The 14440-nt window shown below is 40.3% G+C and overlaps 1 protein-coding gene across 1 annotated transcript in view; it reads right to left on the bottom strand.

Annotated features, from left to right (window-relative positions):
• man1a1 (mannosidase, alpha, class 1A, member 1) overlaps positions 1–14440 on the bottom strand; it is a 146692-nt gene that overhangs the window by 100450 nt on the left and 31802 nt on the right. The window contains exon 2 of the mRNA XM_002932113.5: positions 8062–8158. Coding sequence (XP_002932159.1) covers positions 8062–8158 — 97 coding nt within the window. The remainder of the gene's footprint in view (positions 1–8061; positions 8159–14440) is intronic.

The raw sequence follows: 14440 nt of genomic DNA, 5'->3' as shown, positions 1-14440 counted from the left end.
GTGATCCCTTTCTGACAGCGGCAACCCCTTTACAGAGATATTTTAAGAAAGAGTTCATTTGTCTTAGGCTTTGAAGTCATTTCTGAAATAAAGAACACACCTAAAGCTAAAGAATTCTGTGAGAAATCTTAAGCTCTGAAATGGAAGGAAAGTTACAATATCTTAGTCATTTTAGAAACCTCATGCTGCTAATACTGTTGTTGTTTGAGTACAATGTTGCAATAAAATTCTTAAACCAAAAAAAAGTCTAAATGTCACAAGCTCACTCACTAATTTATAGCCACAAAATGAAAACGTAATAGCAAATGTATAAAAAAGATATCAAAAAATCATGGGGACACAAACACAAATGCATGGACCTGGCTTTTGCAGGCAAGCAAGGAAGAATATCTGCAACTACCACCTGAAGTGGCAAATATTCTTATTGTATGAATGTCTACATAATACTATGTTAATTATGTCAATCCTTTGAGAGCAAACAACTATGTATTTGCCTCCTTTTATTTAACACAGTTTTTAAACAAGCAAACAATGTATTTACAGTGTAGAGCACAAAGTGTATAAATAAATGTCCTGTCCACAATTCAATGAGGACGATCCCCTTCAATAATGACTTTCCAATAACTTATGAATTCATATTAGAAAAATACTTATTTAGCAAGTACCTGTACAGTGCACTACCATACAGGAGTAACTTTACTAATTGTAAACTTACCCTTTGACAGATTCATAAGTATTACATTGCTGACCCTAGCATATCAGAAGAATCCTCCAATATTTTTTACATTTAATATCAGACAGTAGAAGTAACAGATCTTCAACTGACTGGCTTTACCAAAACTTTGTAAAGCTGAAGATGAGACAATTATTTTGGTTGGCTGGAACCGTTTTCAGTAGTACTTCTCTTGATGCCAATATGACAACCACCGCAGTCCAAAGTTTATAAAAGGTATGAAAAGTGTGGTTATAAGGCCAAGTTTGGCCAAGCCTGTGTTGTTTATGCTAGAGAAGAAGCACTTAAAAGCTACTTTGTATAAATATACAAGGGGGGCATATAATAAACCCATGGTTTTATTCACCATTCATTCAGATTAGATTAGAAGAAAGAAGGTTCCATCTTAATCTACAGAAAGGCTTCTTTACAGGACTGCAGAGTTGTGGAACTCTCTCCCTGAGGCTGTTGTATTGGCAGATTTATTAGATTATGTCATGAGAGGGTAGGATGCCATTTTGAAAGTGAGAAAATACCAGGTGAAATTAGCTCTAGTACAAAGTTGATCCAGGGACGGGTCTGGTTGCCCTCTTGCTGAAGATCCGGTTTTTAACATTTCTCTGAGGTTTCACTTGGGCATCATAATGAGACTGATGGAAGGGTGTCTTTTTTCAAACCTTATATACTTTTGTAACTTTGCAATGGTCAATGCAAGTCCACCTGTGAACACACACTGAGAGGATACAGAAAAAAACATAAGCTTATCACCTTTATTTAGGATTCATGTTCAAGGGAGGGACTGCCATTTAAGGAAAGAATATTTTGGAAAAATAAAAATGCATTTTTTATCTGATGTTTCAGTCTCAGAGTATTAACAAGTAAGCAAATTGGTTGCCATGGGATACTGCACAGGTTCAATCTGTCCAGTTCTAATATATGACTTGTGTTCGAGAGCATATGAAAGTGACCTTAAGTTGCATTGTACAGACACCGGGGTTAATGATGTATAATCTTTGAAAAGCACTTCAGAATACATTGGAACTATAAAAATAAAGTAATAATAATAAAAGCATCAGAAATGTCTTACATATACTTAACCCTGGGGACATTATAAACTTAAACAATTTTTTTTTTACTATTTGGCATTTCCATGCCCCCACCTCCACACAATTTTTCAAGTTCTCTTCTATGCAGAATTTGATAGAAGAAGCCTCTGCTTATTAGAGCAGGTACAGCTAACATGAACTCAGCCTTCAAGGACAGTTTATTCATTCATAAATGAATGAGTCTATTTTACCAGCTCCTGAATGAAGAAGTGACTATAGTATGTTGTCAAGGTATGTTTCATAACATGTCAGATAACAACAGACAATAAAGCCAAGGCTTTAGCTTTCACTATAAAAAAAAATGCAATTGAGATTAACATATAATTACATTGTTAAAGAGGAAAAAATAACGGCTTGCTTCAAAAAAAAAATCTCTATGAAAGCCCAACACAAACAAGACCATTAGGGCTATGGCACATGGAAAATTTTGACTGCTAATGTGCACCTGTTGAGAACAGCTGTGGTCGAAAAGCCATAGTCATCTACCACGACTTTTCATAGCAAAGCACAGGAACATTTTACAAACAGCTGATACAGGCAGTAATAGCCTCATCCAATAAGAGATCATTAGTTTAGCATCCTGAGTGGTGTCAACCTGTAGCCACCATGGTCTGCCATGGTCAGAAGGTTTCCCAAGCACATCTCACCTTTATACCACTTTTGTTATTTTTTATTTCAAAAGGGTTGCCCTGTAACACCATGCTCATCTAAACAAATTGCAGATCCCACAGATACCTTAAAAGCCTTAACATAGGATAAAGGGTGCAACTTGGCAAATAGCACACATTGAAATATACCAGTACAGAGCACTAGACAACACATCACATTTATAGGCATACCAGTTTAAAGGAGAAGGAAAGCATTAAACGCTGCAGTAGATGCACAAAAGACTCTTTTTGAGTATATCTTTTGTGCTGTGCCTCATATAAAACCATAACACAAGTGAAGGTACCGCTGCCTCCAATCTCCAACAAAGATATGTGCAACACTTTACATTGTGAAGATGGCAAATGCGCAAGATGTTCATGTGAGAACGGCCTGGAAGGAAATGGCATTTTATCAGAAGTCTGCTTAATAAAAATTGTGGATGTGGAAAAGAAGCATTTAATTTAGCCTGAAAACAGCCAGGGCCGGACCAACCAGTCCAACCTTTGCCGGCGCTCCCCCTTCTGAATGTTCCTCCCCGACGCGTTCAATTTATACGCGCTCGGGGAGGACGTCAGGTGGGGGCCCTGCGGGGGGTTAGGGATAGCTATATAAGGTTTATTAGGTTAGCTATATAAGGTATAAAAGACACATTTAACTAGAAAGGGAAGTTTGAGAACAAACTTCATGTTGGGTTGAAAAACGTTGTCACTGACGGTTTTCACTGAATGAAATCTGATCTGTTGTTGGCTCTGCCCACTTTTTCTAACCTTGGATGACAGTTATATAGTAAAAACCACTGTGCAACATTTGGGGACCCTGGTTTTAATAGTGTCTGAATGGCAGCAATTTAAACTTCCCCACTGAAAGTCAACGAGTGACATCTGTCGAAGTCACCCAGTGACAAACAGTGGGCACCCTGGCATAAATAGTGTGAGAATGACAGCATTTTACATTTAAACCAATAAAATTAAATGTATGAAATCTGATTGGATGAAATTTAATAGGTGGAAATGGATTGGCTGTTGGTGGCTCTGCTTTGCAAAGTTTGGGGACCTTAGTATTAATATTTAAAGAATGGCAGCAGTTTAAATTTAAACATATGAAGTCTATAGGTGAAATCTGATTGGCTGTTGTTGGCCCTGCCCACTTTTCTAAACTTGAACATAGTCACCCAGTGACAAACAAAGTTTGGGGACCCTGACATCAAACCAATAAAATTCAATAGGTGAAATATGCTTGGCTGTTGTTGGCTCCACCCACTTTTTCAAAACTAAAACTGCAGTCCCCTAGTGACCAACTGTGAAAAGTTTCGGGACCCTGGGGTTAATACTGTGAGAATGGCAGCAGTTAAAATTTCCCCACTGAAAACAATGAAATAAATGTGATTGGCTCTTGACAGCCCTGCCCACTTTTTCTAACCTTGAGTATGTAGTCACCCAGCGACTGACTGTGCAAAGTTTGGGCACTCTGGCATCAAACCAATAAAATTCTACAGGTGATATCTGATTGGCTGTTGGTGGCTCCACCCACTTTTTTAAAACTAAAACTACAGTCCCCTAGTGACTAACTGTGAAAAGTTTGGGGATCCTGGTGTTAATACTGTGAGAATCACAGCAGGTTGACTTTTCTCCATTGAAAGTCAATAGGTAAAATCGGATTGGCTGTTGGTGGCTCCACCCACTTTTTCTAACCTTGAATCACAGTTACCTGTTGCCTAACTCTGCAAAGTTTGGGGACCCCAGTGTTATTACTGTGAGAATGGCAGCAGGCTGTATTTCTGACAAGTCAATAGGTAAAATCTGATTGGCTGTTCACAGCTCTGCCCACTTTTGGGCATCCAACAATCATCATATTTTCATTCAGGCTGACCCCATGACTATGTGATTCAAGTTTGGGGAGTGTAGCCTCAAAGCTGTAAGATTGGCAGCAGTTTCAATTTCCTCATAAAAGTCAATGGGTGAAATTTGATTGGCTGTTGTTGGCCCCTCCCACTTTGGGGAGGTCATCCAACAAATGTCGCTGTTTCATTCGGGGTGACCCCATGATTATGTTATTCAAGTTTGGGGGACGCAGCTTCAAAGCTGTAAGTGTAGCAGCAGTTTGAAAATCTTCCCTGTCAAAGTCAATGGGAAAATTGGGGTGTTCAGAGCAGCGCCACAAAAAGACGGGGGGGGGCAGGACCACTTAGAAAAGCACAAGCAACCTGCTCTGCTATAGGGCGAAGAAGTGTGGAGAGTTTGGGTGTTGTACCCCTAAAACTGTAGGAGGAGTAGCGTTTAGAAAATCGGGGGCGCTAAGACGACGAAGAAGAAAAAGCTGAAGAACGTTTATGGCTTTTTCAACACAATATAATGATACGGTTTCATGACAGCCGCTATAACGAAAGATCAGACCGTACCATTTTGGTGGACGGGGGGGTTGGACTGTACCATTTTATTGGAGGGGGGGGGGGGTCGGACCGTACCATTTTTTTTTGGAGGGGGGGGTCTGACAATACCAATTTTTTGGAGGGGGGGTTTGGATCATACCATTTTGGTGGATGGGGGGGTTGGACTGTACCATTTTATTGGAGGGGGGGGGTCGGACCGTACCATTTTATTGGAGGGGGGAAGGACCTTACCATTTTTTTGGAGGGGGGGGGGGACGGACCATACCAATTTTTTGTACGGGGGTCGGAATGTACTATTTTATTGGAGGGGGGGTTGGACCGTACCATTTTTTGGAGGGGGGGGGGGGGGTCAGACCATACCATTTTTTGGAGGGGGGGGGGTCAGACCATACCATTTTGTTGGAGGGGGGTTTGGATCATACCATTTTTTGGGGGGTTGGACCGTACCATTTTTTGGGGGGGGGGTCGGACCATACCATTTTTTTTGGGGGGGGGGTCGGACCGTACCATTTTTTTGGAGGGGGAGGGGTCGGACCATACCATTTTTGGAGGGGGGGCAGACCATACCATTTTTTTGGAGGGGGGGGGTCAGACCATACCATTTTTTGGAGGGGGGGGTTTGGATCATACCATTTTGGTGGATGGGGGGGTTGGACTGTACCATTTTATTGGAGGGGGGGTCGGACCGTACCATTTTTTGGAGGGGGGGGTCGGACCATACCAATTTTTTGTACGGGGGTCGGAATGTACCATTTTATTGGAGGGGGGGTTGGACCGTACCGTTTTTTTGGAGGGGGGGGGGTCAGACCATACCATTTTTTGGAGGGGGGGTTTGGATCATACCATTTTGGTGGATGGGGGGGTTGGACTGTACCCTTTTATTGGAGGGGGGTCGGACCGTACCATTTTTTGGAGGGGGGGGGTCGGACCATACCAATTTTTTTGTACGGGGGTCGGAATGTACCATTTTATTGGAGGGGGGGTTGGACCGTACCATTTTTATGGAGGGGGGGTCAGACCATACCATTTTTTGGAGGGGGGGTTTGGATCATACCATTTTTTGGGGGGTCGCACCATACCATTTTTTTGGAGGGGGGGGTCGGACCATACCATTTTTTTGAAGGGGGGGGTCGGACCATACCATATTTTTGGAGGGGGGTTGGATAGTACCATTTTTTGGGGGGGCGGAATGTACCATTTTATTGGAAGGGAGGGTGGGACCGTACCATTTTTTGGATGGGGGGGTCAGACTGTACCATTTTGTTGGAGGGGAGGTTGGACCGAACCATTTTTTTATATACTAAAAACCACTGTGCAAAGTTTGGGGACCCTGTTTTTAATAGTGTCTGAATGGCATCCAACAATCATCATATTTTCATTCAGGCTGACCCCATGACTATGTGATTCAAGTTTGGGGAGTGTAGCCTCAAAGCTGTAAGATTGGCAGCAGTGTCAATTTCCCCACTGAAAGTCAATGAGTGACATCTGAATGGCTGTTGTTGGCCCCTCCCGCTTTAGGGTCATCCAACAAATGTTGCTGTTTCATTCGGGGTGACCCCATTATTATGTTATTCAAGTTTGGGGGTGCAGCTTCAAAGCTGTAAGAGTGGCAAGCAGTTTGAAAATCTTCCCTGTCAAAGTCAATGGGAAAATTGGGGTGTTCAGAGCGACGCCACAAAAAGACGGGGGGCGGGATCGCTTAGAAAAGCACAAGCAACCTGCTCTGCTATAGGGCGAAGAAGTGTGGAGAGTTGGGGTGTTGTACCCCTAAAACTGTAGGAGGAGTAGTGTTTAGAAAACAGGGGGCGCTAAGACGACGAATAAGAAAAAGAGGAAGAATAAGCTAAAGTCGAAGAACAGTAGGTTGGGTTTTTTAACCCAACAATAATGATACCGTTTCATGACAGCCCCTATAACTAAAGATCGGACCGTACCATTTTGGTGGATGGGGGGTTGGACTGTACAATTTTATTGGAGGGGGGGGTCGGACCGTACCATTTTTTGGAGGGGGGGCCGGACCATACCATATTGGTGGACAGGGGGGTTGGACTGTACCATTTTATTGGGGGGGTCAGACCGTACCATTTTTTGGATGGGGGGGGTCGGACCGTACCATTTTTTGGTACGGTGGCCGCCAAGTCAATGGGAAAAATCTGATTGGCTGTTCATAACTCCGCCCACTTTTTTGCTGTAAGATTGGCAGCAGTTTCAATTTCCTCATAAAAGTCAATGGGTGAAATTTGATTGGCTGTTGTTGGCCCCTCCCACTTTGGGGTCATCCAACAAATGTCGCTGTTTTATTCGGGGTGACCCCATTATTATGTTATTCAAGTTTGGGGGATGTGTGGCAGCAGTTTAAAAATCTTCCCTGTCAATGGAAAAATTGGGGTGTTCAGAGCGGCACCACAAAAAGACGGAGGGCGGGATCGCTTAGAAAAGCACAAGCAACCTGCTCCGCTATAGGGCGAATTGTGGAGAGTTTGGGTGTTTTACCCCTAAAACTGTAGGAGGAGTAGCATTTAGAAAATGGGGGGCACTAAGACGACGAAGACGAAGAAAAGGCGTAAGAATAAGCTGAAGTCGAAGAACAATAGGTTGGGTTATTCAACCCAACATAATTACTAAAAAGAAACATATACTGTTTACTGTAAAAGCAAGGAACAAGGAATATTTAACACTGGGGAGATTTTAATGAAATAAAATATATTATAACCAATATTTATGTTAGAATGGCATCTGTATATCAAATAAATAAATTGTAAAAATTAAAAAATTGGCATATGTTTGCAATATAACTACTTTTGTATCTACAGTGAGTGAACAGCTAGGAGATAGGCATGACCTTTATACTACATATGGTGCCCATTTGATATAAAAGCATGCCACTTTTACACTTTTGCATTTGCTTTTGTAATTATAAGAAACGGTAGGAATATTTATTGGCCTTACCAAGCAATAACATAGTTTACTTGAATAAAGTATTACTCAGACAAAGAAGTGTCATTGTTTTACTTACCGGTACCAAACATTACCTCCCTATAGGCATTAATGCTACACTTGCTGAGTTCCATATGAACAGCAATTCATAAACTAATTTATAAAAATCATTGAATGCCTTGGTACCCACAGGATCTTAGATCAAGCTGAATGAAGCAAATAGGTCTTTCTCAATCTTTTCTATATTATTTTTAATGTACAGTACTTACCAAACAAATTGCTTGAATGGCCTTGTTTCTGTATGGGCTTTAGTTCATTCATTCCCCATGCATAACGTTTGTAATTATCCCAGGAAAACTTCATCATCTGTTAAAAAATAGAGCAGATGGGATTACAATCAGCAAATCACATTTTTATGAATCATAACAGTCTTTTACAAAACTACTGCATTAACATTTATTCCACAAATCTTATCTTAATATATATGGTTTGTTTAATGTGAGGAGGGTCATTTAATTTCCCAGGGACCAGTGAGTATTAAACTTTTCAATTTGAAGACAACAGTAGCATAACTTTAAGTTGAGTACATTTAAAATCCAAACATTTAGTACCTTCTCCTTTCAAGACCATGGGTTACAACTTGTATTTCCAAGTTCCAAGGCTTCTATTGGTACAGGTATTGGACCTATTATCCCGAATGCTATGGACCTGGAGTTTTCTGGATAAGAGATCTTTCCGTAATTTGGATCTCCATGCCTTAAAAATTATTTAAACATTAAATAAACCCAATAAGATTGTTTTGCCTCCAAGTAGGATTAATTATATCCTACTTGGGATCAGGTACAAGTTACTGTTTTATTATTACAGAGAAAAAGGGAATTCATTTTAAAAATTAGAATTATTTACTTATTATTTGCTTATAGTCTTTGGGGGATGGCCTTTCCGAGCTTCTGGATCAGATATTTCTGGATAACGGGTTTCCGGATACCAGATCGCATACCTGTACGTAAATAACCACCGAACCACTCTATGGGTTATAACTAAATAGTAGGGGTCTTGGAAGGTTTTATGGGTAGAAGAAATTGTTTGGAACCACTGGTATATTTCAATAAAGAGACAGTTCTTACAGGGTTATGAAAAGGTTCAATGTTTTTGCAGCTCTAGGAAACCCACAGCAGCCAGTCAGATTTCATTTATTTTTTTTACAAAAAGGTGAAAAGTAACTGCTAGCTGATTTAGAGCAGCTGCCCATTGTAGCTTTAGGTGTCAAACCTGCTGCAACATAATAATGTAAGAAATGTGTGTGTGTTTTCTTCCTGTAGTACAGATCAAACAGAAACACTGACATACTGGAAACAAAAGCTCATGTGTAATATTCTATAACTAACAGCTACTGTTTCTTCTATTTCCTTTGGCACTGAAATTATATTTGTCCCAGTATCATTGCAACTACCAGCCCTGTGAAATATTTGCAATTTGCAGACAATATCCATATGACTAGTCAAATGGGGATTCAAATGGCTGCAGTTCCACTAAAGAAGTGAATAGATTAGATTGGAATGCCCACATTTTTCACCAATTTCAGCCAATTTGCACTCTCTCATTAAAATCTGAGCCACATCCAAAGCAGAAGTCTGTGTATGTTAGGCTGTAATCTTACAAGACAACGGAGAGTCACTGTTATCTGATGAAGTGAACACCAGATTGCCCTTGTTATAAAACTAAAGGTAGAAATACAATAGAACAGTGCTGCCCAACTGGCGCCCCCTAGCTACTGTGACTGCTTACCTTTGTGTAAGTTTTAAATGATATCAGTACTGAGATCAACTGGCCCCTGCATTTTTCACACCTCAAATTCTGACTGAATGCCCCTGCATTGTTCACACCTCAGACCCTAGGTTTCCTTGTTTCCTTCCCTACTCTGCCTGCCCTGCTCTACCATGCCTGTGTGTGCCATGCTCTGCCTGCCCTTCTCTTCCCTGCCTGTGTGTGCCATACTCTTGCCTGCTGTATGCTGCCTGCATGTGCCATATTCTGCCTGCCCTGTCTCACTATTATAGCTTAAAAACATTTCTCTCTGGTATAATAGATCATCCACATCAGCACAGTTTCTTGGAATACTTGTGACAACAAGGAGACAACAGTTGAACTCCTTGTTCTATGTAAACCTTTGGCCTTGACGTCTAAAATCATCCGACAATTCCAGTTGTTCTATGTCGGTGCCCTGTTCCAAATCTTTGTTCTTTGATAACAACTAATTTATAAGTATTTATAGCATAAACCAAACAACGATATCTACACTACCATCATTAATGCACCATCTACAGCTCTTGTGATGGGTGTGGTTTCAAGTGGGTACAAAAAACAACGGAGTGATCAAAACTGGCTTCCATTATCAGCCCTCCACCACATAGACTAGAAAAATGATGGCCCTTGGTACCACAGAAGTTGACAGCACTGCACTAGAAAATCTGCTCCTTTGGCGAGGTAGCCAAATGAGCAGATCTCTCCACCAATATGCTCATATAAGTAATCTGATCATTTGGCCATTGGGCTAAACAATCAGACTACAATAACGTGAATAGGACCCGTTGGAGCAGGGAAAGCATGGATGAGCCAATGCTGCCCCTGATCCAACGGGAAAATCAAACCTGTCCAGTCAATATCTGCCCAATTTCAGGCCAGATATCAGTCAGGTAGGCCATCGGGGGCCCCATACATGAGCAGATGAGCTGCGAATCAGGCTGAAGGACCCATCAAATTGGCATCTTAAATCTGCCCATGTATGGCCACCTTAAGTAAACACAACATGGATAACTGTAAAAGAACAACTTCTTTATGTTATCAACATTATATTATATTACTATGCAAGCAGTATTTGTAAACAAGCTGTGGTATAGTTGTGCTCCACAGAAAACCTTAGACATTTGTGTTCCATATTTAAGATATGCTATTCAGAATTCCTTTCAGCCTCAGAAAATTACAGTAAAGTAATGCACAGAAACGTATGTTACAGATAAAAACAACAAACTGTTGCAGTATTTTTTAATATTTTGACAGTTACATTTAATTTGCTACAAGGTAATACAATTTCATAAGAAAAAGTAGAAAAACTTTTCCTGTACTGTCCATTTTTGTTTGTGTACATTTTATTAGTCATTCTTTTCTTCCACTCCATGTCAAAAACAGGTAAGTCAAAAAGCCTGTGATGTCATTCTCAGTTATCGGATATTAGAGGAGCATGGCCTACCATAGCAACCTAACATGGAAACAAAATGTTTTGCTAGGTATAGATTACCTTGTCAGAGAAGGTGGGACAAACCAGCATTTATATGTATCTTCTACTGGCTAATTCAGAAAATAATATATTTATGTTTTGTATAGTATATGCCATTAGTGAAACAGGAGAACTTGCCTGTTTGTACTATGTTCAAAGCTTTACCTTTTTTCTGAGTAAACCAAATCATTTTTATTTGTCACTACAGTTTGGCCATCGGAGGGTAATGATTTCTTAGTGTACATGGATGGAATTAAAGAAGAATGACTTTGTTTCTGAATGCAAATATAATGTAAGGCTATTTAAAAATTGGGGCATGGTAATTCTGGGTAATGTCTAGTTTATAATTTAAAAAAAAAAAAAAAACATTGTTGGTGGTGCTGTACTGTTGTTTCTGTGGAAATAATTTATTGCCAAGGTGAAGTGAAAAAATACATTTGAATTGCATGAGAAAAGCATTTATTTTTAAAAAACAGTAGCCTTTTTTTTCTCTCAATCTTTCATTAACCAGACTTTCAACATTTCAGAAATACAGACAAAATTATGGATTTCTCTTGTTTACATTGTATTACAACTGTGGTTGGACAGCACAAAAAGATATTTACTAACACTACATAAAAATATGCTTTGTAGTTTCCAGATCAGTTCTGTACCCAGTGGCCAAAATTAAAATATCTGCCCACAAATAAGGTGAGGCTCAGTAATCAGACTCAACAGAGACAGATTGCATGCTATCAGAAAAGGAAAACTGGTCAGGTAAGTCCTGAAGACTGATTCAAAACTAATCAATTGTAACAAATCCTAAGGCTTTAAAGCAAATAAAAGCAACCGAAGTGTATGGTGTGGGAGGGGTAGAATATCCTGTTTTAACAGAAACGTATTTTACTTTCAAGTCAAAAGCCACACACTTGGTGTTTTGTAATTAAGGGCAAGACACACCTGCTCCCAGGAAAATATTAAAATTAAACTTTATTTTACATTTTATGAGTGAAAACATTTAGGAATAAAAACCAAACCCCAAGTCACCAACTGCAAGTACCGGCATCTGCCATGATTAAATTTGGATGTCATTCCAAATAGCAGGCAGGGAAGGTCATTGCCATATATAGAACACATCAGTTAAAATGCTGCCAGTCACATAAGCCAGTTTCTGAGATCATTGTGTTGGGTTGAAAACCCCAACATACTGTTCTTCGACTTATGGCTTATTCTTCCGCTTTTTCTTCTTATTCTTAGCGCGCCCCAATTTTCTAAATGCTACTCCTCCTACAGTTTTAGGGGTACAACACCCAAACTCTCCACACTTCTTCTCCAGATAGTGGAGCAGGTTGCTTGTGCTTTTCTAAGCGATCCTTACCCTCGTCTTTTTGTGGCGCCGCTCCGAACCCCCCAATTTTTCCATTGACTTTGACAGGGAAGATTTTCAAACTGCTGCCACACTTACAGCTTTGAAGCTACAGCCCTCAAACTTGAATAACATAATAATGGGGTCACCCCGAATGAAACAGCGACATTTGTTGGATGACCCCAAAGTGGGAGGGAGGTATTCCATGATTAAGCGCAGGTGCGCGAAACGCGTCGGATTTTGAGACAAGAGGGGACCCGTAGCCGGACATCCGGCCCACATTAGTGACGTCACCGTAAGGAGAGAAACGGTGCTGCGCCGTTTGTAGGTGGCTACTCCTCTGACTGCTCTTGACCCACAGTAAGTTCCCGGCCGGGACAGAGGGTACTGAACGCATTACCTTGATTTTGGGGGGATTTATTTAGCACTCGACCTTTTCTAGAATTGTCGGTTTGGTAACCGCTTTTAGCCTTATGGTGTTATTTACAAATTCTGTAGGCCGCATGCTAAGGTGCTCCACGGAGCGTTTTTCTATCTAACTCTATCTGACAGCCCTCTTTAATTAGGGTGTCTGTCTGGGACTGACTTTCCCACGAGGGCCAGATTGCCCTATGTAACAACGGCAGTAGGTCACTAGGCATTAGTGAAGCCCTAATTAATTTTAATTTTAAATGTCATTTTATATCGATTGCTTGGGCATGTGTGCAATAATTCAATCCCCCTGGTGTATAATATAGCAACCCACTACAGAGTTATTTAATATATCTGCTCTATCGGTTAGTGGAATTTTCTATCTTGCTACATTCTAACTTATTTTTGATAATTCAATATATGTATCGATATTTTTAGCAACTCAACTACAACTTTTTGTCCATATTGTCCTGTTAATTTATATAGTGTCAACTCCATCCCTCCATTAATTGATAGGTTTTATTCTTACTCTGGTATTATAATTAATTTATGTCTATCACTTTATGTATTGGTTATGTGTTTTTTTCTGATTTATAATGTAAGATTTGCTCGATTATGTGCAATTATGTGTGATTATTTTTATTATAATGAATTAAAAATTAAACCAATTGATTGATATAATAACACTTGGTGGTTTGTATTGTTTAAGCGCCAACTCCGTTGTGTAACACTTACAGCTTTGAAGCTACAGCCCTCAAACTTGAATAACATAATAATGGGGTCACCCCGAATGAAACAGCGACATTTGTTGGATGACCCCAAAGTGGGAGGGGCCAACATTTTACCCATTGACTTTAATGAGGAAATTGAAACTGCTGAAAATCTTACAGCTTTGAGGCCACACTCCCCAAACTTGAATCACACAGTCATGGGGTCAGCCTGAATGAAAATATGATGATTGCTGGATGCCCAAAAGTCGGAGCTGTGAACAGCCAATCAGATTTTACCTATTGACTTAGCGGAAATTCAAACTGCTGCCATTCTCACAGTAATAACACCAGGGTCCCCAAACTTTTTACACTTGGTCACTAGGGGACTGCAGTTTTAGTTTTGAAAAGTGGGCGGAGCCACCAACAGCCAATAAAATTTCACCTATTGATTTTTATTGGTTTGATGTCAGAGTTCCCAAACTTTGCACAGTCAGTGACTGGGTGACTAGCATTCAAGTTTAAAAAAAAAAAAAAACCCCGCAAAGTGGGAGGGGCCAACAACAGCCAATCAAATTTTACCCATTGACTTTTATGGGGAAATTGAAACTGCTGCCAGCTTTGAGGCTACACTCCCCAAATTTGAATCGCATAGTCATGGGGTCAGCCTTCACCTATTGATATTTATTGGTTTGTTGCCAGGGTTCCCAAACTTTGCATAGTCAGTCACTGGGTGACTACACATTTAAGGTTTTTTGTATTTTTTTAAGTGGGTGGGGCCACCAACAGCCAATCAGATTTTACCTATTGACTTTTGATGGGGAAATTCAACCTGCTGCCATTCTCACAGAATTAACATCAGGGCCCCCAAACCTTTCACAGTTGGTCACTAGGGGACTGCAGTTTTA

This window comes from Xenopus tropicalis, chromosome 5 (assembly GCF_000004195.4).
Source record: "Xenopus tropicalis strain Nigerian chromosome 5, UCB_Xtro_10.0, whole genome shotgun sequence".
Taxonomy (NCBI): Eukaryota; Metazoa; Chordata; class Amphibia; order Anura; family Pipidae; genus Xenopus; species Xenopus tropicalis.
This window is presented reverse-complemented; position numbering and strand designations above follow the sequence as displayed.